Source organism: Onychomys torridus, chromosome 11 (genome assembly GCF_903995425.1).
Source record: "Onychomys torridus chromosome 11, mOncTor1.1, whole genome shotgun sequence".
Taxonomy (NCBI): domain Eukaryota; kingdom Metazoa; phylum Chordata; class Mammalia; order Rodentia; family Cricetidae; genus Onychomys; species Onychomys torridus.
Window position 1 is genome coordinate 2,353,477 of NC_050453.1, and position 27,898 is coordinate 2,381,374.

The window sequence follows — 27,898 nt, forward strand, 5'->3', positions numbered from 1 at the left end:
CCAGAACTTTATTCAAAAGGGCTTTTTATAACAATGCCAAGGAAAAGGAAAGAAGAAAATGTTAAGTTAGAATACTGAGCAGGTGCAATGAGAATTCAGAAGTTTGTGCATATGTGCAGAGATGCTTGTGTACATGGGTGCATGGATACTTGGGCATTTGGGTGCATGGGTGCCTGGATGTATGAGTATGTACATGGGTACATGGGTGTATGGGTGCATCCTTGGGCATTTGGGTGCATGGGTGCCTGGATGTATGGGTATGTACATGGGTACATGGGTGTATGGGTGCATCCTTGGGCATTTGGGTGCATGGGTGCTGTGGTGGAGGGGATTGTGGTATAAGTACCAGTAGAAAACAAAACTTAAAAGGGAGTTACTGCCTGGTCCAATCAATGAAAACAAGAGTAAGGACATACACAAAACCTTAGGAAGCAATTTCCAACTATGGTGGAAATTAATACATTGAATCATTTTCACCTTATTGGTACGCAATTTCTCTCGCCTGCCTAATCAGAAATCAGAACAGAAGCTGAAACTCAGGCCTAGTAGAGGCTGGGGCCAAGAGAAGCCTACCACGGTGCTGCTGTGGCCTCTCAGGTGTAGTCCCCAAAGAGTGCCCAGCACTAAAAGGGATTTTGATCTCTGTACACATTTCTGTACAGTTTTTGATAGAGTCCAAAGAGTCTGCAGCAATTAAATACAATCTCTTGACTTCCTGTATTCTCTAGTGCCTTGAACTCAGTATGTAGCTGAGGATGACCTTGAACTCCTAGTTCTCCTGCCTCCACTTCCTGATGTTGGGGTTTCAGGAAAGCACTACCAGGTCTTGCTTTTAGTGCTGGGGATAGAATATGGACTTCACACATCTAGGTAAGCACTCTACCTACTGAGCTACATCATCAACCCCTGGAAATGGGTAGTAGCTTAAAACTGCTGGGGAGCACAGACCAATCAGGTAGTGGGAGAGTGGGTGGCTGGGTGGAGTTCCTCACCAGCCCGGGGAGGCCCCAAGGGTAAAGGGGCCCTCTCAAATTGCTAAGAGCAAGGAGAGGAACTGAGGTTTGCAAGCACTGTGGCTTGCCTGTTTCCTGTTTCATCAAGCTGCTGTACAAAAAGAATGTCTGTACAAGAGGAAAATGGTGAGGGGCTGAGAACATCCGATTGACCTCTTCCCTGGCCATCTGAGACCAGAGAGACCTGGAAAGAGCTGAAGGTTCTCCTGAGACACTTAAAACAGAACCTGGAACCAGAGGTAACGGTGGAGAAAGATGCTTTGGGATCTAGGTTTGGATCTGTTGACTTTGGGGTGGGGCGGAAGGTTCTCTGCCGTGCCAGCCTCCTACATAGCAGCAGGTGGTAGAATTTGAGTACTGGGGTTTATGTGACCAAGAAGGCATACTGTGTTGGATTTCTTGTGCAATCACTAGGATATGGCTACCAACTCTGCTCCACCAGTTAGCTTACATTAGATGTGAGTCGCATGACTTGGTGTTGGGGTGCTCAGCATCCATGCCATGAATTAAATGACCTCTCCCAGACCCCTTTAAAGCAGGGATCCCTGTAATAGGCCCTTCTCCCTCAACTCTCACTGAGAACTCTGGACTGGGAAGGCCAGATCCATGCAGGACACCACCCATCATTTCTTCAGCATACACAGCCAGGAGGTAGGAGCAAAGTTCTGGAAAGGCAGCAACACGTCTGTAGGTGAGGGACAGTGCCCTGCTGTCTTTCTGTGTGGGGAGGAGAGCCTACCCTAGCCAGTATTAAGCCTTCCTCCAAAGCTCTAACTGGACCCTCTCCTGTTGCCAAAGGGTACCTCAGAGACTCCAGAAAGCCTTGGGCAGTGGCCCTGTGACCTTTCTCTGAACTACAGGACCAGTTCCTTTTTTCTGCAGCCCATCCCTGTCCATCAGGCCTATCAGCACAGGCTTGTCTCAACCCCACAAGACCTTTCCTCTTCCCATCTGGAAGGCAGGAGGATCCTCAACCCAGGTAGCTACTTCCAGTACAAAGCCTATGTAATTAGGGCCCAACATGGAGGAACCTAACCCCTCACACTCATAACACGATACCCATTCTTCACCCACTTGTTTTTTGCCTTCCTGTCTGACCTAATTGAGTTGATGGTTATGTCCAGACCACAGAGAAATGCTTTGTCCTTGTAACCCAAACTCAGAGGCCACAGGAACCAGAGTAGTAAAATTATTCCAACATGGAGCTACAAGCCCTGTTCAGAACTGAGAGAAGGAATTAGGGGAATCAGAGAGTGAAACTGAGCATCCTCAGTCCTAGAGTCTGGCTTTGCCTGGGGCATTTGATTCATAACACCAACTCTTCAGTATCTAGCATAGCAAGGATAAGTATGATGTTTTATATCTATTATTAAAAATAATATTTTATTTTTATATTAATATTTTTAAAGCTGAATTTACCATATGCCATGTGCTAGGTGTATGGTGTGGATATTGTTATTTAATACTCACATCCCTTCAAGGGAGTTGAGTTTTAGCCCCATTTCAAAAATGAGAACCCTGAGGTTTTAGCAACACTTAACACCTTCCCTTCTGTTTGGTAGGCAGTGACAGCCTGGGAGTGAGTCACAATCTGTCCCCAAAGCAAGAGTTCCTCTCCTCCAGTGAAGACAGAATAGTAAGGTGCTAAGGCTTTGAGGTGCACATGTATGTGGAATCCCAAGTCCCCTCCATCCATTCATTTATCACAGAACATGTGTTGAGGTGTATGTGTGTGATCCCAAGTCCCCTCCATCCATCACAGAACATGTGTAGGCCTTTTGGCTCCTTTTCTACATAATTTAAAAAACAGAGTGTCACATGGGAAGTCTAGGGAACCCCATAGAGTGAGAGTGAGGGCAAAAGCCTGAGGGAAGACATTCATGGGTGATGGAAGAGGAGAAACATTACCTCACAGTCCTTGGGGTAAGCTCTGCCCAAGGCAGAGGTGTCCCTCTGCCCTCAAGAGCCAGATAACCAAAACCATACAGGACTTGGCCACTGAGAGCCCTTCAGAAAGTGAGACTGTCCACCCACTGGTTTGTGAATGAGTATAGTGACCAGAGACAGAGCAGGAGCCCTGCACAGAATTCTATCTTGTGCCAGAATAGGGATCAAAATTCCAACAAAGATGCACAGGGTCTTGGCCTGCAGAGTCTGTGCTGCCTATAAACAAGCCTTAGGGGTCAGAGCTGGCCAGTGCCTGCTAGTCAGTGAGGCTGGGACACTTCCTCTGAGCACCCAGGAACTGAATTCCTGGGCAGCGGGATGAGTGGGTAATAGAGAAGAGGCAGCAGCTGTGAGGAGGACCTTCCTCATCACCCCAGTCTGACTCCAGAGGGCAGAGGAGGCAGGCACAATTTCTGATGCTAAGATGTAGCCCATCTGAGTCCAGCCCTGACTTCACCAAGGTGCCAGAGACCAAAATGAGACTAGCCAAATCCACAACAGGTAGGTGAAGAAAAGAATTTGGGTACTATATGGATGGTAGGTAAGGCCACCTAGTGGTACACCAAGCCTGTCCTGAAGACAGTCCCCAAAGTTCCTTGGGAACTTTGCATTACAGGTTTCTTAGGGCTTGTGGTTGTAAGACTCCTGTTGCGAGTACTCTGCATGCTTGCTAGTTTAGATGGCAGCTTTGGAAACAGACTGAGCCTGGCAGGGAGGCTATCCTAAAAAGATAGAGCCCTCCTCTCAGAGTCACTGAGCCAGGTTCTCTGAAAGGGACCAACACTAAGCGTTTTGAAGGTCTTCAGCCAATAGACTGACTTGATCAGCAACTAAAGTCAGAGCCTAGCCCTAGATACACAGTAGATGACAGAGAGAAAGGTCAGGATGTGGAGATGGAAGAATCAGGGCAGTTTTCCCTAAGCCATGCAAGTCCAGGGCCACAAGATGACTGCTGAGAGCTAGGAATGGAGCAGAGGTGCCAGTCATGAACTTGATCACATCCTGAGGGGTTGTGGCTAACCCTCTAGATCTCAAGAAGTGCCAGTTAGCTATTTTAGTAAGAATGTGGGCAAGAGAGCAGTAAAGATGACATCTTTCATTTTAGACTAGAAGATAAAGTGGGCTGGAGTGTCCTCAGTTCTATAAGCCCCTCGAATAGCTGTAAGCTCATGGATTATAATTGTTCCTTGTATTCCCTCATTTAGAGGCATCTAATCAAGGAAGAAGGGGCTCCAGAGAGACACGCCCACTTTAGGAATTAGTGCTAGAGAAGGGCAGAAACCTAGCCTTGCTGGATTCCATCAATTCATGCAGGATTAAGCCCAGGAGTCCTGGCCCTGGGTTCTCAACACACATGGATGGAGCCCTGTGCTATTTCTGCCCTGACCCAGGGAGATAGATTGTCAGTTTTCAGCCCATCTGCTGACTCCTCCCTCTTGGCATCTGGCAGATCCAAGCAGCTGTTCAAGGAACTGGAAGCCAAGCACAACAGGTGCTCGGGAGGGCACTATGATCAGCTCAGACCCCAAGTCCTCCTCTGGCTTGGCTCGGTGGGTCGAGAGCTATGAGGCCAAGTGTGAACGACGTCAGGAGACCCGAGAAAGCCGCCGCTGCCGCCGCAATGAGACCACTTGCCGCCAGCCAGGGAAGCTGCTGAGGACCCAGCACAGGGAGCGGCTTCAGAGAGCTCGGCAGCTCCAGTTCTTCAGAAGGAGAAACCTGGAAGAGGAGAAGAAAGGCCAGGCCAAGGAGCAAGGGCCCTCCCGCAAGATAGATGGACGGACAGGCCTGGTGACTGTCCTCAAGGAGTCCTTGCCTGGTGACAACAAGACCTCCTTCCCTGGACAGCAGGTGGGATATGTCCGAGAAAACACTGCTGCAGGCCAGGGGTGGGGGTATGGGAAGTACAAAGGTTGAAGGTCATTAACAAGTGATTTCTGTAAGTCCTTCCACAGCCATGCAATCAAATTTCCATTACCCATCAGCCATTGCTCTTTCAGGGATTTTGTTGTGTCTTTGTTCAACTTCCTTTGAAGTGAAGGGATGGGGTGGTCCTACACCTGACTATTAGGAGGAAGAAAATAACTGTACAAACAATTCCAAGCCAATAACTAGTATAAGATCTTTTTTTTTTTTTTTCTGAGATAGGTCCTTGCCATGTAATTCAAGATGGCTTCAAACTCATGATCCTCCTGCCTCCTCTTCCTGAGTGCTGGGATTACAGGTGCACCATAATTCGAAGATTCTACTCTGTAGCCTCCTTTTTGTTCTCTCAATGCCTAGGGCCTTATGCATGGTGGGCAAACATCCTGCCCCTGAGCCACATCCCCAATTCTGTGACGTCTTCTGCAACTCTCTGATGGCATCTATTTTGCCATCATTCACCAGAGACTGACTAAATGCTTGTAATAAGCCAGGAACACAAGCCAATGTTCTTCGTGTCCCAACATGCATAGTGTGTGTGTGTGTGTGTGTGTGTGTGTGTGTGTGTGTGTGTGTGTGCACATGCTGCCACACAGCTGCCCAGAACAACCACCCTGAAACAAAACTGCAAAAGAACCAACTGCCTGTTTACATGGTAATGAGGCTTCTGAAAGGCCTGCAGAGGGGCAGAGGCTCCGAGAATAGAAACAGAAAAGTGAAGTAACTGCCCACCATGGTTATTGAGTCAGCCTGTGATGGAATCCTGTGGATACTTCTTAGCCTTTGAGTACCAGGTCACCAACATAGACTTTTTGATTTTGTAGAAGAAAAGATAAAAAGAACAGAGTAACTGTGACTACAACTACCCCATTGTACCAACAGGTCCCTACTCTGTCCTCTTTCAACACAAAAGCTCTAAGGTTCTGTGGCTTAAGGAGAGGCAGGCAGTCCCTCTAGGCCCTTCCTGATAGGCAGGAGCCAGAGGCCTAGGAAAGGCCAGATCTGACCCTGTCATTCATTCTTGGACATGGCTGAGTGGCTGAGAGCAGAGAATGAGGGAAAACCAATCCCTTGTCCGGGCCGTGGAGAGACATTCCCTCTGTCCAGGACAGGAAAGAGCAGCGCAGAGGTCAGCTCATGGCTGGGGACCCTTGGGCGGTTTGGTTTTCTAGGAAGGAAATATTTGGGCTACTAGGACAAACCACCACACGGAGAGTAGCTTGAATAGCAGAAAAGTGTTTCTTGTCATTTTTGAAGCTCAAGTCCAAGCCCAAGGCTCCAGTGAGTCTGGAATCTGATAAGGAGACTCTTCCTGTGCAAATGGTCACGTCACTGTGTCCACACATGGCAGAAAGCAGGCAGAGAGGCAAGCGCTTGCATGGCTCTTCTGCTAGGGCACGAATCTCATTCACAAGGCAGCCACGTTCAGACATAAGGTTTTCCCAAAGGCTCCATCTCTTAACACTGTTAGAATTTCAACACTGGAGTTTCAGGAAAACCACTCAGTCTACACAGATGTGATTAACAGTTTGCTTTGTTTTGTTTTACTTTGGCCTGTCTTTCCAGCGCTGAGGGTGGAACCCATGGCCTTGTGCGTGCCCAGCAAGTCCACTAGCACTGAGCTGCAGCCACAGCCTCTGGTTCTTCTCTCTGCAGTTGTCTGGAAAATGTAAGAGCCCCTTCAGAGTGGCATTCAGCAACCTTCATCTGCTTTCCAGGTAACGGGAACGTGCTCTGCAGTTTCCCCAAGCCTACATCATTCCTCCTCAAGCATCCAGAGAGATTTGGATGGCCTCCATTCCTCACACATGACAGCCTTTCCACCACAGGACTCTGCCAACAAGAAGCCACTCAGACAGCACCGGGGTGAGAGCGCAGCCCTGATCTGCCATGGCAGCCCAGCTCTCCCATCCCTCCCCTCATTCTCCCTCCTCCCCTGCATGCTGAACCACCCAATCTACCTCTCAGGTACTCAGACAAAGGCAGAAGAGGCACAGACTACAGTAAAGAACGACGCCAGTCAGCAAACCAAGTGAGTCCCTTCGTGTTCCTGACCCAGCGTTTCGCGTCTCGTTCATTCCTCTCCTCCAAATGTGTACTGGGAACACCTCCAGTGGACACGCTGAGAAGCCTGCCCACCTCAGCTGAGGAGGAGGAAGCCCCTCCCCACCCTACTGCTCTTCCGCAGAGATGCCAGGTGCAGCTGACATCCTGCCTGCTCACAGGTTTCATTTTTGGCCCACTGTCATGTTTTCCTTCTCTTCCCAGCTGTGGAGTTGCAGTCCTAGACAAGGTAAGAGGACCCTCGTTTGGAGGGGGTTGGGTCAGATGGCGCCTAAGCTCTAGCATTCTAGGATTCCATGATGAACTCAGGTTGGGGTGGAGGGACACCTTCCTCCAGGACAGCCAGATGGTCCTGAGCATAGATGTGGGCCTAGGAGGATCCTGCCAGACCCAAGGCAAAAGAGATCTGCTACTTATAAGCCAGCTAGAGCTCTCTGGTTCTCTGCTCAGTCCTCCTGAATCTTTTTCATCTCTCTAGGACATCATCCAGCTCTCTGAGTACCTCAAAGTAAGTAGCACAGTGACGCCTACACACAGCTTCCCACCCACTCTTCCTCCAGGTTAATCCTTCCCTTTACATTTTTTTCTTCTAGGAAGCCCTACAAAGAGAGCTGATCCTCAAACAGAAAATGGTGATTCTCCAGGACCTGCTGCCTGCTCTGACTCGGGCTTCTGACAGCTCTTGGAAGGTAAGAGTAAAATCTTCAGACAAGGTATGCAGATTTCTATGCATGCCCACCCTGCTTCTCTTGACATACCATCCAGCAAAGGAAGGGCTGTCCCACTGGGAAGAGGCAAAGGTAGGGGTGCTCAGATGCAGAGGTCATAGGGTCACAGTAAGTGTATCCCTGGGGAAGGCCCAGAACTGAAAGTAGACAGAAGGCCTGCTTTTGAACCATGGGAAAGAAGAAAGGAAGGCCCAGCCCAGTGTTGTTACAGAGAACTGTCAAGGCAATGACGTTCACACAGGATTTTGTATTAGTCACTTTCTTATTGCCCCAAAATACCTGACAAAAGCAACTTTTAAGAAAGGGCTTATCTTGTTCATGGTTCCAGGATAGGGTCCATCATGGTGAGGGTTCATGGCTACAGGACTGTGAGGCAACTGGTCACATTGCATGCACAGACAAGAAGCCAAGTGAGAAAGGCTGGTGTTCAGCTGGCTTCCCTTCCCAATTTTCCCCCGACTGGGAACTCTGGTTGATGGAATAACACTTTCTCTACTCCCAGGTGGGTCTAACCACCTCTGCAATCCAGAAGCTCCCTTGTAGACATACCCAGGGGTTTGTCTTCAATATAACTCTAAATGCCATCAGGCAATAAAACTCAACCATCACAGATCCATATCAAGACTCACACAAGCCAGCCTAAACAATACTCAGCCAAGAGAGGACTTCATGGGTGATCTAGTCTGATTTTCTGTTTGCCATGATGGGCCAAGGCCTTGCCCATCATCACATAACTACTTAGCAAGGTCCAGGTCTCCAATGTTGGTCTGTTCAGTCTCTAGATAGCCAAAGGCCATGCTCCTGCTACTGAGCACTGCAAATTTGTTCTTTAGGCAGACACCTGCATTATTTTTTAAACACCATCTCACTATGTCTCCCTGGATAGCTTAGAACTCTATGTAGACAAGACTGGCCTTGAACTCACAGAGATGCACCTGCCCCTGCCTTTGCTTCCCAAGTGCTGAGATTAAAGGTGTGCGCTGCCATACCTAGCTCAGGCTCCTGCTTTTTAGAGAGTTCATAGTTTTATAAATAAGTCACATACCAAAATAATACAGACATGAGAAATAAAAGAAATGCTTCCCGGGTGGAGCAGGCTACAGGAGAAAACAAACAACCCAGAGAAAGGAGCCGGGGCACGTGGACAGTTACAAAGCACTGAGGCAAATGAGGACACAAGGACAATTGTCAAGCAGGAGTTGGCAAGAGCCAGTGCATGGCTTGGTTTGGAACAAAGGCTCTCTAGCTCTTTTTTATCTCAAGATTCTTCTTATTAATTTTCAATTAATTAACTTTTCCCTAAATCAATCACATTTTCCCCTCCGTTCCTCCTCTCCTCTCAGTCCCCCCCCACACACACACACACAAACCGCCTCTCCATTCCCCCATCCACTCTTCCTTCCTCTTCAGAAAATGGCAGGTCTCCCCATGTATATCAGCCAGCCATGGCATATCAAGTTGCAGAAAGACTAGGCTCCTCCTTTCCTATTAAGTCCGGACAAGGCAACACATCTTGAAAGCTTGTTTGGAGGTTCTAGCAGGGGAGCGCAGCTACTCATATACCCTTGACCAAAGACAGGTCCTCCTCTATTCGGGGAAGGTCGGAAGGTCGGGCAGCTTTGGGAGGGACCACATGGAGAGGTAAGGAAGGAAGGGGACACCTGCCTAGCCAGCCAGATCAGCTGAATCATCCCTGGTGATCAATGGGGTGATGGATGTTGTAGCCAGATCGCCCTCACATCCGCAACCCATCTTTATACTAATTTTTAACTAGAAATTTCAAAGAACTTCTGGTGCATACCATATTAGAATTTACCATGTTAAAAATTAAAACAGAAATTTAGAAATACTGAGAAATAACAATAGTCAAGCACCATGTGCTAACTTATGTTATGTATTTTAATAGAAAATTTTGTTTTCAAAAGGAAAAATAGAGAAGTAGCATGTGTAGTGGTATTTGCTCTGCCCATGACCTTGGGCTATATGGTTGGAAGGAGGCAGTGCTTCTTGCATGGCTGTACATTTTCAATATCTAGCTAAACAAAAGACAGCTAAACTCTATGTGCTTCTAAATTCAGCCTCTTGTGATCACTCTTTTAGTTGAAACATTTGAAATCTTGTCACAGAGACATGTGCTGGAAAGGGAAAGGCCTTGCAGATCCCTTGAAAGAGTCCCTAGGACCTCATGTGTTCAGTAGATGATAAGCAGGTTAATACCACCAAAGCCTAAGGCAGGTGTGTTGAGCCAGAACAGACAGCCTCACAGGCCTCCATGCACCTCACCGTAGGAAGGTTTATGCTTAAGAAGTGAAGCAGCGGGGAGAGAGAGTGGGGGTGGAACACTCCAAGAAGTTTGCAGAGACACAAAAGATCACCACTCCCACCCTGCAAGCCCATCCTCCTTACATCAGCCACTGAACCTGGGTTCAGGAGTCTCTCTGGTAAGGCCTCTGCTTGCCAAGTCATTGCAAGTCAGAGCAGGGGCCTGAGTCTGTAGTGGGGCATGTCAGGTAGTTTCCAGTACTGAGCTAAATTGTGATCATCTTACCCATTCACTCATAAGATGCTTGGTAACTTTCAACTCTATGCTGGGGGTTCAGGAACACAGGGAAACAGAGTCCTTGTTCTGAAAGACTCACAGTCCAGCAAGGGAGAGACAGAACAGACAACTCTAGTGAGAGGAGACTGGCTGCAAGTGTGTGTGCAGCCTGGCACAGAAAGAGGACGATTCTGCCTGAGGTGGAATAAGGAAGGCTCTGTGCAAAGAGGCCATTTCAGCTGGGTCCTAAAGGATGAGCAGATGCTCACCAGTTCAGAAGTAGCCTGATGAAGACAAGTGTGTAAGGCGGTGGGGTGTTTATAGGCCTAGCTGTGCCGAAGCATTGAATATAGTCCAATGTGATGGACAGGAAGGGATCCTATCTGAACAGTGTCAAAGAAAGAACTCTCTCACACTTTCAGAGACTTGAGCCTTCCTTCTCTGTGAAGGTATGTTTCGGATTTAATGTATGGACTCCTTTTGGAAGGAAAAGCCACACAAACATACTTACATGTTTGTATGTGTGTATGCATGTGTGTCACAGCAGACATCTTGCATTGGAGGACCCATGGGATTGCATGCCACCCCAGGTTGAGAAACAGTTACAGGGGAAAGGGGCAGAAGTTAACCAGAGTTGAAGTCCTGCACTCTGAAATGCTTGCCTGTCTTTAGAGCAGCTTGGTCACTACAAAACTGAACCGAAAGGAGGGATCTGGTCTGTGTGCATAGCTTCTCTAAGCAAAGGCCCGACTCTGAGTGAGGGGTGGGACCCTACAGAATCCTTGAGGAGCCTAGGTCAGCTGTGCTTAGTGGGATGAGGCAGATACATTAAGAGCCATTTGCGTAGTACTCAGGATTCTGAGGCAGGAGGATACCAAACTTCAGGCCAGCCTGGGCTACATGTTGAGACCCTGGTGTTTTGTTTTGTTTTCAGTCATTTCTTTGATAAGCTTGGGAGGGGTGTTATTTTAGCTGAGGTTCCTCTGACTGCCACTTCCTCTCTCCACCTTCCTACCCTTCCCAGGTCTCACGTTCACCCTTCTCTTCTTCCTCCCACCCCAAGCTCCCGGAAGCTTCCTGTATTTAAGAAAAGTCATCACTAACAGTTCAGTTGAGAGTCCTTGCTTCTCCCAAAACAAAACACTTCAGCTCCATCCCTCCCCGAGAAAGCCTCAGTATAAGTGAAACAGTGGTCCCATTTGGTGATTTTGAGAAAATAACTGAATGAAATGAGGCCAGAACTGGGACTCAGACCTCAGCAAAGTGTCCACTTTGTCCCTTCTATTTGGTTCCACGTATGAATCTCCAGTTCATGGCAAGATCTCCACTAGAACCCCAGAGTCAGTGCCTTTCAAGACACTCCCAGAGCTGGGTCTGAACATTAGAACAAAGGAGCTCTGCCAACAGAGGAAGCCTGAGTGGAGCGCTGGGGCTTTAAGATCTGCAAAGCGGAACTGAGAACTTGAGATGACAGCCCAATGGGGACTGGCTTTGCACCCTATGCAAACTCTGCTAGAGCAGAGATGAGCCATGGGATGGGGCTTCTGTGGCGAGGTGTGGTGTTTCTGGAAACAGATCTGAGGCAGGGAAGCAAGCAGCAACAGGATCAGAAGGCCTCAGACCAGCACCAGGTGTGTGTGGCCTCCCCACTGCCTTTCTCCACCAGGGGTGGCCTGTCTGAGGTGCTCTAGGCTCCTGGGATAAGGTCCAAAGCAGCCTATAGATCTCTCAAAACTCTAACACTGGTGTCAGCAAAGGGAGACGGGGCAGGGGAGGGGAAACTGTGCTCCATTTGCAGCAACTTGGCTTCAACTTTCCTGCTTGCCCTAGGGAGTCTGGGAAGGTAGAGTTATGGGCCAGAGATTTCGTTCATGCCCTAGACTTGGGTGGTAGCCCCTATCCCTACTTGAAGGGGCTACCGTGAATCATCTTGTATTGCAACATAAATGGAAAAATAATCTGGGGTTGTGCTGAAATGCATAAACACTTGGAAGTGGAAAAATATTGAATGAAAGTGATACTACAGAATAGCTACCCAGAGGACATTTCAAAGACAGTCTGGAGCCTGTATTCCTTCCAGGCTATAAGGAGACAATCTTCAAACGTGGTGGGCGTTGCTGGCTTTTGCCGCATAGAGTCTGGGCAAAGGAAAGTGCTTGCACTCTGTTGGAAGCCCAGCACAGAGAGAGGCAGGGTGGGGCCAGCTGAGTTCAGGGCCTGCAGACTGACAATGAATAGCCCCTTTGGGGAATGCGGCTGCTCTACCAGTTATGGCCAGGCCTGAACAGTGGAATCCTTTGTCCTTCTCTTTCATTTGTCCCAAGCCCTGTGGTTACTGTAAATGCCAAATCCCTTACTCTCTACACTTTCCCACATGCGGCTGAGAAAAACATTAATAGCAGGAGGTTCTTTAAAAAATTGTTTTTGGCACAGGTTTTTGCTTTTGCAAGGCCCAGCTGAGTAACACAGGAAGCAGAAAGGGCGGTTCTACCCTTCCATCCCCACAGTTAGAAGAATTAGATAAATAAGGTCAAACCAGGAGCTCTGTGATGCCACTTCCTGCCTTCTCCAGGCACCGTGACCCTCACCCCAGAGGCCCTCTGCTGCCCCTAGTCTTTACAGCCATGAGCTAATTTCACCAGAAGACAGGTCCCCCAAGAGTCTCACAGGACTTAGGTGGAGAAGTCAGAGAAAAAAATGAAAACCACTTACAGGCTCATGGCCCTATCTCTGAGAAACCTGCTCTTATTAATAGCACCTCCACTGCCCCAGACAGATACACCTGAGGTAAAACTCAAGGCTGGCAAAGGGGATGTCTGCAGAAGAGCAACAAAGTACAGAAAATGCTGGGGGAAAGAAAAAACAGAACTGCACTTCTACCTACCCTTCCCAGAATCCCCCTTACTCTCTCCCTGTGCCCACTCTGCTTAATATTTCTAGGTCCATTTCTCACCTGAGTCCTGCTAGGCAGGGAAGCACACACACTAGTAAAGTCAGAGTCCTCCACAGCCACAGGCTCCACAGCCTCAGATTCAATCAACAGTGGATCAAGAGTAAGTGAAAGAAAAAAATCCTGTTTTTCTTGTCTTTCTTGTAATTAGTCTAAGTAATACATTATAGATGTCATTTACATGGTATTTCTAGTGTACTGTGAGTGAGCCAGAGATAATTTTAAGCATAAATGTACATAGGCCATCAGTAAGTGCTACACATTCATATAAGGATTTGTGTGTTCTGAAGGGTTCCAGGAACTAATCATATGAGGGGTATGAGATGCCAGGGCTGCCACTAGAGACCTCTGCCCCACTGTCCTGCCTGGCCTGAGATTGAGGTACCAGTAGTGTCGGTCTCCTGTCTTGTCCCTCCTGGGTTGCAGATGTCCATCTTGTCTTCCAGTGGTTTCAGCATATCTGGGTCTTCTGATCTCCTTTTATAAAAACACCAGGAACTAGACTAGGACTCACTTGACTGTATTTCACTTCTTTGAAGGCCTACCTCCAAATATGGTTCCATTCCGGAGCACTGCAGCTCACTGCAGCATTCAAGCCTCAAGGGCGGACACAGTTCATAACAAGGAATTGTAGCAAATACAGATTCTCCCCAGGAGCAACGGGGCTAGAGAGAGCAGCAGTGGGGCAGGGGGGCGAGAGAAATGACAGACCAGGAACCTCCCTGTCCTGTCAGTGGCCTTCTCTACCGCCTGGGCCATTTGATAGAGAAACTCTGTCAAAGTACAAAGAGGATCTGGGGCCAGTCTGGATGGAGAAAGTGAGAGGAAAGACAGACAGACAGACAGACAGACCAATTTCCCCTGAGAGCTCCTAAGCCACTGTACCTGAAAGGGTTCAGCCCCATGGCGCCCCACCGGCGGGCGGCTCAGGCATCAAGCTTCGGCTGTGTGTGACTGGGCTGGAGAAGATGTAGCCTCTTTGTGTACTTTCTGGCCTTAGTTTACTAATTCACCCTGTTTACTTTAGGGGCAGCTCAATGAAGACAAACTGAAGGGCAAACTAAGGTCCCTAGAAAACCAGCTCTACACCTGTATGCAGGTAAGCACATTAATTTCAATGAAATGGGCATGTCTGAATCTTAGTCCTGCCTTCTAGAAATGCTGCCAACTGGAGACTGCCACACTCCTCACTCTGTCTGTGTTGACTCTGGTCCCTAATTTGCCACGTCACTCTCTCCACTGTTCCTTCTGTGTCTGAGCATGCACCACTGTACCCCGGGAGGGAATCCCAGCACTAAACATGTGGTTGGTTCCTAGGAAGCTGTAGGGAAAGGCCCTTCCTTGGTAAAGGTTCGCACCACACAACCAGTCTCCACAGACCCAACCTGAGGGCAGGTGAAGAGGACATGACAGGAAACTGCAAAAATGATTTTCATCTCAGGAACAAGTTGTTTTTGCAACAACTTAGAGGAAGCAAGAAGCGCAAGAGTCTGGAAGAAAGTGAATCCTGGCTTTCCTTGTTCATATTCAGCTTCAGTCATCTCTTGATTTGGCCCAATTTCAGGTTACAAAAAAACCCAATTCCCCTGACAGGTAGAGAGATACTGAATATCAAAGTGGGAGAGCAGGGGCCAGCAAGATGGCTTCATGGCTGAGGGCACTTGCCACCAAGCCTGACCACCCGAGTTCAATCCCTAGCATCCACGTAAGAGGAGAGAACTGTACCCCCTCACAAGTTGTCTTCTGACCTCTACAGACCCTCTGTGGCAAACACACACACACACACACACACACACACACACACACACACACACAGTGTTGCTTTAAAAACATTAAAGAAAATGTAGAAAAGTAGGGAATAGGTGGGCTTCTCTCATTTAGAGCTAGAGAGATCAATACTTTCGTACACAGCTGGGAATAGTTTAGATTGCCTATAGGTTTCCTGGACTACATATTTGTTTGTTTTTCAATGTGAGCTGCTATGTTAGGCTCTTATTAGCTAAAATATGCCAACCAAACTTGTAGAGGCCAGCATGCATGCCAGAATGCAAGTCTTTAATGTGTTGAGAAAGGTCTCATTATTACGCTGGACTTGAACTTGTGACCCTCCTACCAACCTCCCTGTGCTGGTGTTACAGACGTGAGCAACTATGCCCAGGTACCCTGCTGATTTTCTATTGGAAATGAAGCTGCTCAGTGACTACTATTGTTAAGTGCAATAACTAGGACACCACCATGTTGGACTTCAACCAGTCACTCTTTGGTTTGATTTTTAATGAAAATTCCAAAAAGCAGAGCACCCTTTCAGACACAAATACAAAAATTCAGACAATCCCAAAGTGAACAAAACTGACTCCTCATGAGCCATTCCTTCAGCTTCATTCTCTGGACTCAGCAGGATGGGTCTAGAAAGCCTCCTGCCTCCCCTCCTCCCCCCCCCCCCCCCCCCCAAGTCACAAAGCTGAAAGGTGAAACACAAGGACGGACGGCCGATGCTTCGGTGGATCTGCAAACAAACCTATTTTATCTGGTTTGGGGTATTTTCCTTGGTCCTAAAACCAGGGGAAACACCTTGCCAGGCAGTGGTGGTGCACACCTTTAATCCCAGCAGAGGCAGAGGCAGGAGGATCTCTGAATTCAAGGCCAGGCTGGTCTACAGATCGAGTTCCAGGACAGCCAGAGCTACACACAGAGAGACCCTCTTTTGACAAAACAAACAAACAAACACAACCAGGGGAACATCCAATGCAAATGTACTACTTCTAGAGCACCAAGTCCTCAGATAACTGGGATTTCATTTGGGCAGCCTGTGTCCCCCATTTGGAGTAAGGGAGATTCATCCACAGAATGGAGCAGTGGAAGCGGTGGGGGTGGGAAGGTGGGAGGCTCGCATTAATGAAAATTCCAAAAACATGTGTCCCAGTCTCATGAATGCCAATACGTTAGTGCCTAGCAAAGCCACCACAGCCGGTGATAGCGGAGTTAGTGGAGATTTAACAGAACTGGTTCATGTTCTCCACCTGGAGCTCAGCAGAGGCTAGCCAGCTGAAGGGATAGAGGAGGAGGCTGTGGCAGAAGTACCCTGCCAATGGCAGGCACCTCTCAGATAGCCTGAGAGACTCCTCTGCTCGGCTCCAGCCTGAAGAAAAAGCCTACCAGACTGGCATCTCTGGCCTGGGGACAAGACCCACATTCTTCTCAAGTGTGTGTCCCAGCTGCTGGGTAGGCAGTTCAATGTGTATTTGCTGACTTGCTCCTGGTTTACAGAAATACACTCCCTGGGGGATGAAGAAGGCACTCCTGGAAATGGAAGACCAGAGGAGCAGTTATGAGCAGAAGGCCAAGGAGTCGCTGCAGAAAGTGCTGGAGGAGAAAATGAACGCAGAGCAGCAACTGCAGAGTGCACAGGTGGAGATGCTATGCAATCCTGGGGGCTGGAACCCTGGGGACAGTGCGGGGGGGGGGGGGGGGGAAGACAGGGCAGGAATACACACTCCAGAGAGCACACTCCTCAAATCCACCCTGCATTTTATTTTTGGTTGTGAGCCCTCTCTCCAGCCCCACCCTGCATTTGAAACTGCAGTATAAACAAATGTAGAGCACAGTGTGCTCCTTCCTCTAAGCTTCTGCTCCCTGGGAACCTTCTCTCCGCTGGTCTCTCTCAGCTGTCCCTGGCTTTGGCAGAGCAGAAATGTGGAGAGTGGAAGAGTCATTACGAGGCTCTTAAGGAGGACTGGAGGGCCCTAGGGGACCAGCACAGGGAGCTGGAGAGCCAACTGCATGTGCTTCAGTCCAAACTACAGGTACCAGGCCCTGGGCATGGGAGGGCAAGGAGGGCAGAAGTGGGAGAAAGGGTCTGGTGAGAAAAGATGCTCCTGGGTTGGGCCCCAAAGGCTTGATACATGCAACAAGGAGCTTTCAAGTCTTCACCTACCTAGTACTAGACTAATGTTACTATTTATTTACATATGCTAACACATCCTGCCAATGTGCTTCTTAACAAGTTACAGTAAACCCTTGGCATACTCAAAAGTTCTACACTTTCAATCTGTCACTTTAGAAAATCTAATTAACCTCCATAAGCTTGTTTCCTCATCAACAAAATATGGGTAATAGTCTTTATATCACAGTATTGTTGCATGTATTAAATATGGATAGCCACACAAAGTATCTAGCATAGTCTCTGGTACATATGAACACTTGATACAGGTTAGAGACCTAACATTCCAAGCTACCTAAAACATAAGAGTTAATCCACTGGGGCTTGTCAATCATCTGGCTAATGAACCACCCCTCAGGAAGGCAGATTCACCTTAACCCATGCGAAAGAAGGAAGAGTAATTATCCCTTTAATAAGATAGTGCACTTTCCCTTCCCAGAAAGCCTGCCCCTGGTGTGCTCACTTACGGAGCCACAGCCATGCTGCTAGGCTAAGTCTGCCCATTTTTCTGAATTTCTCAGAAAAGTGCAACTTTCATCTCTTCTTTCTTTCTAATACTTGCCAAAGCTGAGGCATGCTTCCAAATACTTTGGGCTTTCTTACTTTTTCTCTCAAGTTATTCTCTCTCCATCCCCTTTGCCATATGGCTATTTGCCAAACCTCCACCCCTAACTCAAAGGGCATGGCTTTCTTTTCCTCTTCTCCATCTTTGTCCTCTACAAAGCTGCTGAGATTATAGTATGCCCACTCTGTTTTTGTCATCATTGTTATTGTGTGGGGTGTTTTTTTCTTTTTTAGCCAAAAAAAAAGCTTTCTTCAGAATCTGTTCTTTTTTTTAATGGTAACAATGTTTCTTCAATTTTTTTTTTATTCTTGAGATTTTAATTACATTTCTCCCTTCCTTTTCCTCCCTCAAAATCTGACCATATATCATTCCTTGCTCTCATGGCCTCTTTTTTCATCAGTTATTATTGCATGCATATATGTATATGCATATATATTCCTAAATATAAACTGTTGAGTCCATATTTTACTTGTATGTATGTTTTCAGGGCTGACAATTTGACACTGGGGGAGACCACCTCTCCTGCTCCTGGCTTCCCTCAGTTGCCTTTAGTTCTTTGTGTAGGGTTGAAGCCTTGTGGGCTGTTCCTCATCCAGTGTGGCACATCTATCAATGTCTTCCCTGTCCACTTCACATTTGAGCAGTCATGCTGGTGAAACTTTATGGATGTCACTTCTGACATTACTAGGAGACAGACTGTCACGGCAAACTCCCTGATCCTCTAGCTCTTCCAGTATTTCTGCCCCTCTCCTGCAATGTTCCTTAGGTGCCAGAGGTGTTTTGAACATTTATTGAGACTGGGCTCCACAAGAAGCATTTTGATTGGCTGCGGTTTTCTGTAGTGGGCTCCATCTATTGAAAGAGAAGTTTCCTTGATGTATTCCTTAATTTTTTTTTATTAACAGATCTAAGAACTCAGAGAGGAAGCCCCAATTTCCCCAATAACATATGGCACCCTAGGTGGGGCTCCCCAAAATCTTCAGTAACACATTCCTGGCTTAGTTTGGAACTTTGAGGATCTGCCCCCAAAGTGGGTCTTTATAAACTCCCTTAAACAGGAATCAGGAAAAACATAGTTGATGAGAGAGTGTGAGACTTTTAGAGACACAAATCTCACTGGCCACACAGCATGTGGCATCCACATGGCAACCTTTGCGCTCTTCTTCCAATCACATATAAGGCAATTCGTAGGAAGGTGTTGTAAGGTTTATAAACCATAATTCTCTGTGAAAATATTCCTAAATACACCTCTCCCTCAACAACTGATCATGCTAAAAATAAAGACAAAGAAAAATATCTAGAAAAGTTCTGACTTGGTATGTCTTGATGTGGAGATCTGTCAAGGCATCAGGACATTCTCCCCTGTAAATATCAAGTCAAATGCACTGTTAGAAACATGTAGGATAGAAAACAAAGGGAAGTGGAGACAAGTTTCCGTTTCCCTGAATCCCCATCTCTAGAGTTCTACTATTTTCTGTTCCATGGCACCTGCTTTGTCTCCACCTACACTGACCTGCTGCTGTGCGGCTCCTCCTCCTCCTCTCAGGGAGCAAACAGCAGAGACTCACAGATGAACCAGGCACTGCAACGTTTAGAAAATGAGCACCAAGAACTGCAGGCCAAGATCGAGCGCCTGCAAGGGGACAGAGAGCAGCAGAGCTCTGACACCCAGGACCTACAAGGTACTTCTTGGAGGTCACAGGATCATGAGAAACACAGCTGTATGAGTTCAGAGAGGGGAGACTGGGGGGAGAAGCTTTGGTCTTCATCTCTGCTTGGCCTTATGATTGCATCCTTCTGTGAGAGGAAGGCGGGGCCCTACCTTGATCACCCCAAAACGAACATCACTTGTGCTTCATTGGGACTTTGCATGTTCTCTTCTCCAGCCTATCATGTGGGCTAGACAACAGCTGCTCCCAAACTAGTCACATATTCCTAATTTGAAAGGGAAAGGTTAGCACAAACACTGGCAGAATGAAGGTTTCTCAGCAGTGCCAGTGTGGGCTGAAGGGACCCACAAGAGTGTGTACACAGCACTGTGATGTTCGTGTGCGGATGGTGGCCTTCCTCTTCAGAACTGAAAGACACTTGACGCTTCAGAGGCCACAGAGAAGACAGGATGCGTCTCTCGGTTCCACCCTCCTGCACTTCTATTTCAGTCTGCATCCATCCTTTCACTTTCAGATCAGCTCAAGAGGTCAGAGGAGGAGAGACAGGTCCTGGTGAGCAGAGTACAGCAGCTGCAGAGTAAGTGTCCTTTTTGGCGCTGGACCTGCACAGGTGGCTTCCAGCAGGCTTGCCCACAAAAGGCATTCAAAGGAAGGCTGGGTTCCAGGCTCTGGTGTGTCCTGTTTTGGCGCACTCTTGGGCCCACTTCCTGTATTTCATTTGCATAGCTCTTCACAGGTTATATGGTTTGTTTCTTTCCCAGGTTGTATATTAGCATCTGTTCTTATGTTTCCTCTCTGTTTTCCTCCTTGTCAACGACAACCATTTACATTTCTACAAGAATTTGCAGCTGTGTGTGTGGTGTGTATGTGTAACGTGTGCATGCATGGTATGTGGGGAGGGTTGTCATGTGTATTGTAGTGCATGTGTTGTGTGTATGTGTGGTGTACATGTGTGTAGTGTGTATGGGTGCCCATGAAACACACACAAGGGGGCTGAAGGGTGTTGAGTATCTCCTCTCTCACTCTCTGCCTCAGTCCCTTGAGAAAGGGTATGTCACTGTTTCCAGCTAGGCTAGCCAACAAGCCCCAGTGATCTTCCCTTCTCTGCCCCTGAATCCATAGCATGAGGGTAACAGGGACAGGTAGTGTTGCCCAGTTTTTTTATGTGGATGCTGACTGTTTAAATCAGGTTCTTATATGTGTACAGTAAGAACTCTTGCTCACCCATTGTCCCAGGCCCAGAACTAAGAAATGTTAAGCTTTCTAAGATGGTTGTTTTCTTACCCATTCTATGTATTCACATGAACATGTCACTCAGATCTTTTCACTAGAGGTAGTTCAGAAAATGAGCATTCATCAAACCCCTACATAAGAGCAGGCATCCTGAACATATGCACAGGAGTACACATTAAGCAAAAGGTAATAGTTTAAGAAACTTCCATTCTAAGCAAGTCCAGGGGTAGGGGTTCCATGAAAAAGAAATCAATGTATGTCAAGTCACAATAACTACTACAGAGAAAAAGAAGCTGATTAAAAGTCAAATTAGTATTGTTGTATAGAAGGTCACCTGAGAACGTGTTCCTTCCAAAGTAACAATTAAGCAGACTCACAGACATGGTAGGAGCTGATATAAGGATGGCATATTTGTAATGAAGGATCACATTAAGTGACTTGGACAAAAATGAGCTGTTTCTGTCCTGTTTCAGGACAATCAAGCTGTCCAGAGGGTTGGCGCCTTCTGAGGTGAGGGCCTGCTCCAGGCCTCTCTTTAGCTTTGCAGGCGGCTGTCTTATGTGTCTTCACATCACTTTCCCTTCCTTATAAGAATACCAGTTATCTGGACAAGGGCCCGTGTTAATGACCGTATTTTTACTCAATTGCCTTTTCAAAAACTCCATCTCCAAGGAAGGTCACATTGCAGGAGTTAGAACTTCAACACAAAAATTCTGAGAAAGAATATTCAGTCCCTGACAGATGGTACCATCTGCAATGAGTCTTTACAGTAGGTCTGCTAGCACAGACAATTTCCTTTTGTCTCCCAACAGGTCTGCTTCAGAAACAGTCCTTACACCGTCATGAACAGGAGAAACTCTTAAAGAAAGGTCAGCAAATTTACTCCCACTAATGTTGCTCTTCCTTTGTCTGCCTAGAGTCTGGGAATGGACTACATGGCTTCTTGGGGTCCTACCCACTGCTGAGATTCTGTGAAGTCAGGGAGGTAGGGAAATGTTCTCAGAAACTTTCAATGACCTGGACACTTTAGTCAGCCTACTCTGAGAGGTACATAAACTGTGGGAAAGGGTTTCTACTTTCTCTGAAAACATTGTCTATGTTGAACATTTCAATAAATTGATTTTCAACTCAGAATTTCATGTCAGTTTTTACACAGTTGACTTTACAAATCACATCCAGCTTCTCAGCCCAAACCACACAGCATACCAGAGTCCTCTCATCAGCCACCAGAGCCCCGGGGGCTCCTCAGCTACCCACAATACCTAGTCTGTTGTTATATTCTCAAAACTATTGGATGTAATACAGGAGAATGTAGAAATGATTGTGCCCACATAGCACACACAGGAAAATAAAGGTCTCTGGTCATATAAATTAAGGACTTAACTATTAACAATAACCCAGAACTTGACTCTAGTCCAATGCTCTTTTCTCCAAAACTCAGACTCCATGGTGGCTGAAAAGCCAGTTTTAAAGTGTTAAGAGCAGTCTAGAATGACTTCCATTTTCAGGGCACAAAGATGAAAAGGGTACAAAGGACACAGTTATAGAGGAGCATTCGGCAAATCTACATGAGAAACGATACTTTATGACAATAATGAAACAATGTCAATTAGTAAGCACTCACTAAAACTAACAGATTAAGACAAATTCAAAGAAAAATAAGATGTCAACCTTGCTTCAAGGAGCCCAAGCCCAGCTGTGCATCTAGGCCACAGGGTGTACCAGAGTGGCTGTCCTGGAACTCACAGATCCACCTGCCTCTGCCTCCCAAGTGCTAGAATTAAGGTGTCCATCACTATGCCTAGCACATCAGAGCTCTTTAATGTAGAATGTTCTAACTCCATTCAGTGAAGACAAGGACAAACCTGCCATCTCCCTATTCTCAAAACCCTAAGGTTTCTCAGTGACAGGGCCAGCCCTCACAAACAAGACTGTCACTGAGACTCTGGCTGCTTTTTTAGATCAGGCTTTACCTGTGTGGAATCCAAAGTGCTCCCTTGATGAAGCAAAACCGGAGAGTACAGGGGAGGAGAAAGACTGGGAGCTCAGAGACCAGCTACAAAAGGAGACATCTCAGCTCCAGGCCAAGGAAAAGGAGGTGAGGAAGTGACCTCAGAGTGTAAGGGCTCAACCAGAATGTGCGCATCCACACTGAGTGCACATCCAGACTGTGAGTGCACATCCAGACTGTGAGTGCTCACCCAGACTGTGAGTGCTCACCCAGACTGTGAGTGCTCATCCAGACTGAGTGCACATCCAGACTGTGAGTGCTCACCCAGACTGAGTGCACATCCAGACTGTGAGTGCTCACCCAGACTGTGAGTGCTCACCCAGACTGAGTGCACATCCAGACTGTGAGTGCTCACCCAGACTGAGTGCTCACCCAGACTGTGAGTGCTCACCCAGACTGAGTGCACACCCAGACTGTGAGTGCTCACCCAGACTGAGTGCACATCCAGACTGTGAGTGCTCACCCAGACTGTGAGTGCTCACCCAGACTGTGAGTGCACATCCAGACTGTGAGTGCTCACCCAGACTGTGAGTGCTCATCCAGACTGTGAGTGCTCACCCAGACTGTGAGTGCTCACCCAGACTGTGAGTGCTCACCCAGACTGTGAGTGCTCACCCAGACTGTGAGTGCTCACCCAGACTGGGAGTGCTCACCCAGACTGGGAGTGCTCACCCAGACTGGGAGTGCTCATCCAGACTGGGAGTGCACATCCAGACTGGGAGTGCACATCCAGACTGTGAGTGCCCATCCAGACTGTGAGTGCTCACCCAGACTGTGAGTGCTCACCCAGACTGTGAGTGCACATCCAGACTGTGAGTGCTCACCCAGACTGTGAGTGCTCATCCAGATTGTGAGGGTTCATCTAGGATCGTGGTTCCCAACCTGTGGGTCACAGCCTGTTTGGGGTAGCATATCAGACATTTACATTATGATTCATAACAGTAGCAAAAATACAGTTTTGGAGTATCAATAAAATGTTATGGTTGGGGGTCACCACAAATGAGGCACTGTTTTAAAGGGCTGCAGCATTAGGAAGGTTGAGAACCACTGATCTAGACTGGAAGGAGCAAGGAAACCTTCTGGGAGGCAACTGGGAAATAGGAACTTCCAAGCTTAAATTGTGACTGAATGCCCACAGGTGTTCATTTTCCTCCACAAATGTCTTTGCTCTTGGAGAGACTTGCAATCTTCCTCCTTCCTAATTTATAACAACCCCTATATTGGTTATATTGGTAGCCTATTAGGAAGTCAACCAGAAGATAAAAACATTTGGCAAACACATTCCCTTCTTAAATTCCATCACATACTAAGTACAGCAGTGCTTTTATCTTACATCATATCTTTTAAGTAGCAAACACTTTCCTAGGAACATACTTCCCTTGGTTGTGTGCAGAAGCAACTAGCTCCCAAGGAAGAGAGGCTTGTCCTCCAATTACTTTTAAGTCTATGGTGCTGTAAGAACTTATTTTTTAGTATGCCCACTTACAAAGCACTTTCACGAAGTGTATTGGGGACAGTAAGCTGGCTCAGCAGGTAAAGGTACCTGCTGTCAGTCTGATGACCTAAAAATTCAATCCCTGGAACCCACATGGTAGAAGACCAGAAGTAACTCCCAGAGTTGTCTTCTGACTCTCACACATGCACTGTGATATTAGCATACATATATACATACATACATACATATATACATACACACACAACAAAAATGTAAAAAAATAATTAAGCATTGCCATGTGTAAAATGTAATATATGCAGCATAACCAATCATATAACTCAACATTTTCCAGATAAACTATGCAATAGAAGGAAAACTAAAACCTCTGAGAAGAGTAGGAAGAACGGTTCACTCAAAACAAGTGAAGGAGTATAGTACTCAGGGCAGTCCTCTTCCAGAGCCATGTCCCAAACTGAATTGGTGATACTGTTCTGTCATCCCCAGTACAGAGAGCTGCATTCAGAGTTAGACATCCTCAGTGACAAGTACCTCTGTCTTTGAAAGCTACAGCACTGTCAAGAAGCCCTGAGCCACAGCTGGGAGCTGCCGCCCAGAGTAAAAGGGCCCATTCCTCTCTATAGCCCTCCATGACATTGGGGCGGTTCCTTTTTAATGCCAGGTCTTTATCAGTCCACACCAACATCTGGTCATTCTGTCCTGTTCCACCTGATTTACATTGTGCCAACAATGGTGGTATGAAATAATATGAATATTATAAACAAATAGGAAAGAAACGCTGTCTAGGATCCACCCAATTTTCATACATCTCTTGAGTCAGTAAGACACTAGATGGGGCGTATTCTGAAAACCTGACATGTTCGAGATCCAAAACATACTGCTCATGCACAAGCATGATGCTCAAAGGCTGCAGATGATTCTGTAGCATTTGGGATTTGGGATTTAGGAATGTCTTTCTATTAGGTCTGCTCAACTGGTAAAGTCTATACAAATATTACAAAATGCCAAAAAAAAAATTTTGAAACACTCCTAATCCCAAGCATTTCAGAAAAATGATACTTAACCTGTGTTGGTTCAAGTATGAAAGAGTTCTTTTTATTGTGAACATAATGACAAGGACAAGAGGAAGACTTAAAAAGCACTGAGGTACACAGACTGTATTATTCTGCTGAATTACTTTCTATCTTTGAATATTCCTATCAGCCTTCAAATATCTGTCCCCTATTGGATGTGCATCTCTAGGCCACTAGTAAAGTGGTTTTATCTAAGGGAAGTGACAGAACACAGGGAGACACAGAAAAGTCTTTTCTGCCATCGATGTGAGGTCTTCTACTAGGCTAGAACCCCAGAGGACTCTTCTTGCCCATATTCCCTCCAGCTAACTCACAGATGCTCCCTCCTGTCTCCACCTCCTTCCACACAGCGGCGATGTGACCAATGGCTCCCAGTGCTGATGGTGCTGATTGCTACGGCCCTGGCAGTGTTCCTGGCAAACAAAGACAGCTTGGTGATCTGAGTAACTTCTGGCATCTGTCTGGGGTAAAGTTCGGAAGCAAACAACTCCATGAAAAACTTGAGTTTTGGTACCTTACAACTTGGGTTCTCCCTCCAAGAAAATCCAGATTCCTAGTTTTATTTTTTTTTCATCACACTGTAAATAAACTTTATCTCACAAGACTATTCTTCAGAACTATCTATTCCTGAAAAACACAGTGCAAGTATGACACTTAAACATCACAGTCTCATATCCTAATTCAATGAGAACTACATAAACATTCCAAGTACCCAGTCCTTCTCCTTTCCTCTAAGCCACTATCCACTTAGGGCAGGCCATGCCACCATCCAAGGGTATATTGCTTAGTCTTCACATAGCTCCTTTCCCCACTCTTTTCTTCTATTTCTTACTCAATGAAAAACAAACAGACACCTCTGCTAAGTACATAGAAACTCCTAATATAGAAACGGAAAACATACTACGGCTGCCAACAACTATCCCCATTCACACACGTGGCCAAGTGACTGAACAACCTTGTTCCCAAGACACTTAGGAGGATGCTAATTGACATCTTCCACCCAGAGGTGAACACTCACTAATACCTTCTCAACAGGCAGAGTTAAGTCAGAGGGCCACAGCAGGCAGTGTGACTATCTCAAAGGAGATGCTGAGGGCACCAAAGTCATTCTGAGTCCTAAATCGGGTTCTGAGCTCCTTCTCCCAGGTGCTTAGGAAGTTCCTCAGGGCTGGGAACAAACTCTCTGGAACACTAAAGGAGTAGAGCCGAATTGGAGGGTGACCATGCAGCCATGAAGTCTGAACAGTGAACACCCGCAAGGGGGTCATAGCTAAGCAGTTGCCACCTCCACGGTTCAGGTGAAATGTGTAAGAGACAGGATAGCCCAGGAGTATCCCAAATACAGTGCAGAGATTCCAATCTGAGGAATGCAGCTTGCTGTAGGAGACTCCCAGAGACACATCCTTCTGCAGTCCTTGAAAATGTGCGATGATCTCAGTGACGAGAGATTTCAAATCCTGGAGCTGGTCCAATGAACAGACAGAAGGATGAGACTGTGAGCAGGAAACATCCACTAACGCTGTGGTACCCAATAGTACCTGCTCCAAATGCTGACAGGCATGCTCAGGACTGACAATGAGGTTATTCTCTCCAATCTCAAGAATGTGAAGTCCTAGTGTCAGGAAGCCCAGCCCCTGCAGCGCCTCCAGATAGCTCTGGAGCGCCAGTACTCCAGCAGAGTTGCAATCATAGAGAACCGCTGGCTTCAGCCCTCGGGCCACAGCCAGCACCTCTCCTGCTAGGTGAAGACAGACAGCTCGAGATGGGCCCTTTCTCTTCCCCATGCCCAGGGTCTGCTGAGCAGCGGCCACCAGCAGCTGAGGGCGTGGTGTCGACATGAGATCTGGAAGTGGATCTGGAAGTTACATGAAGCATGGCCTCCGTAGCTAGCAGCCACGGTTCCCTTCCCTGAGCCACAGTCCAGGTTCCAACACTTGAGGAAGAGCCTAGAAATGTGGTGGGGGATCATTAACACTGTCAAGATACCAGTGCTACACACCATTTCTCTGGCAGACTTAAGTTTCCCGAAGCCATGCTTCTGGCTTCTAGCCACATTTATATTGTCTCTGGCTTCGATTCTAACTTTTACCTGGTGCAGTTTATGCTCTGGGATTCAAACCTTAATGCGTCTGACACGGTCTCCGGTAAAAGTTACCGCCATTTCTACCCGAAACTGCCCTTCTGGAACAGAGCTCTGAGCTCCGAACCTAAGCTTTCCACTGCCAACTCCCCCTTTCTCCCACTAAGAGTTATCTCAGCAGCTTGACCAAACTAGCGTAAACAAGAATGCGCAGTAACCACCGCCTCACCCTCAGACACACAGGAAATGAAAGCAGCTACAGGTGGGGCAGGGCCACATTTTATCACTGCTGGGCCCGCCTTCCCTTCTGGGAAGACACGTTCCTTCCACCACACCTACCCACGCGTGAGATAATTAGCGACTAGTTACATAAGGTAGCGCTCTGACTCAAGACACTGGGCTCGCATTTCCGCTGCAGGTTCAGGGACGCAGGAAGTCCTTCCGGCCCCTTGCCAGCGGCCAGGAAGGCAACTGACCGGCCCGCGCCCCACACAAAACTGCGAAAACTCCGCGGTTATGACAAGGAGCCCACGGAAAGACAGCCTGCTGCACATGCGCACCGCCATACTCGGTCCCCCCGTGACGTCACCGCGTACGCAAGCCGGAACCATCGACAAGGCCGTGAACGGGATGGGAAGTACAGCCACCCTAGACCCACCCCTTCCGGTAGAACAGAAGCCGGCTGGCCAACCGGGCGGAAGTGGAAGGT

The 27,898-nt window shown here is 47.3% G+C and overlaps 2 protein-coding genes across 8 annotated transcripts in view; one reads left to right on the forward strand and one right to left on the reverse strand.

Annotated features, from left to right (window-relative positions):
* Positions 1-27,765, reverse strand: part of C11H1orf74 (chromosome 11 C1orf74 homolog) — a 35,779-nt gene extending 8,014 nt beyond the window's left edge. Inside the window, exons 1-2 of one of the 2 annotated variants that reach the window (XM_036202486.1) lie at positions 27,559-27,765; positions 24,281-27,055 (exon numbers count right to left, since the gene is read on the reverse strand). In XM_036202486.1, the coding sequence (XP_036058379.1) occupies positions 26,156-26,947 (792 nt within the window). In that variant the 5' untranslated portion in view covers positions 26,948-27,055; positions 27,559-27,765 and the 3' untranslated portion in view covers positions 24,281-26,155. Of the gene's footprint in view, positions 1-24,280 lie in introns of those variants that run through there. The other variant, XR_004946202.1, reaches the window with a different exon arrangement.
* On the forward strand, positions 1,061-25,812 carry Traf3ip3 (TRAF3 interacting protein 3). Of its 6 annotated transcripts, XM_036202480.1 has the most exons (15): positions 1,061-1,252; positions 4,411-4,811; positions 6,602-6,749; positions 6,852-6,915; positions 7,152-7,176; positions 7,426-7,455; positions 7,541-7,636; positions 14,192-14,263; positions 16,432-16,572; positions 16,830-16,967; positions 19,216-19,351; positions 19,854-19,916; positions 21,385-21,441; positions 22,534-22,670; positions 25,460-25,716. In XM_036202480.1, exons 2-15 carry the CDS (start codon positions 4,470-4,472, stop codon positions 25,550-25,552), a joined length of 1,542 nt encoding a protein of 513 aa, XP_036058373.1. In that variant the 5' UTR covers positions 1,061-1,252; positions 4,411-4,469; the 3' UTR covers positions 25,553-25,716. The 6 variants fall into 6 exon arrangements, with proteins under 6 accessions (XP_036058373.1, XP_036058375.1, XP_036058374.1 ...); XM_036202482.1 differs by lacking the exon at positions 16,830-16,967 and having other exon boundaries at positions 25,460-25,812; XM_036202481.1 differs by lacking the exon at positions 7,426-7,455 and having other exon boundaries at positions 25,460-25,812.
* Positions 27,766-27,898: the final 133 nt, after the last annotated feature.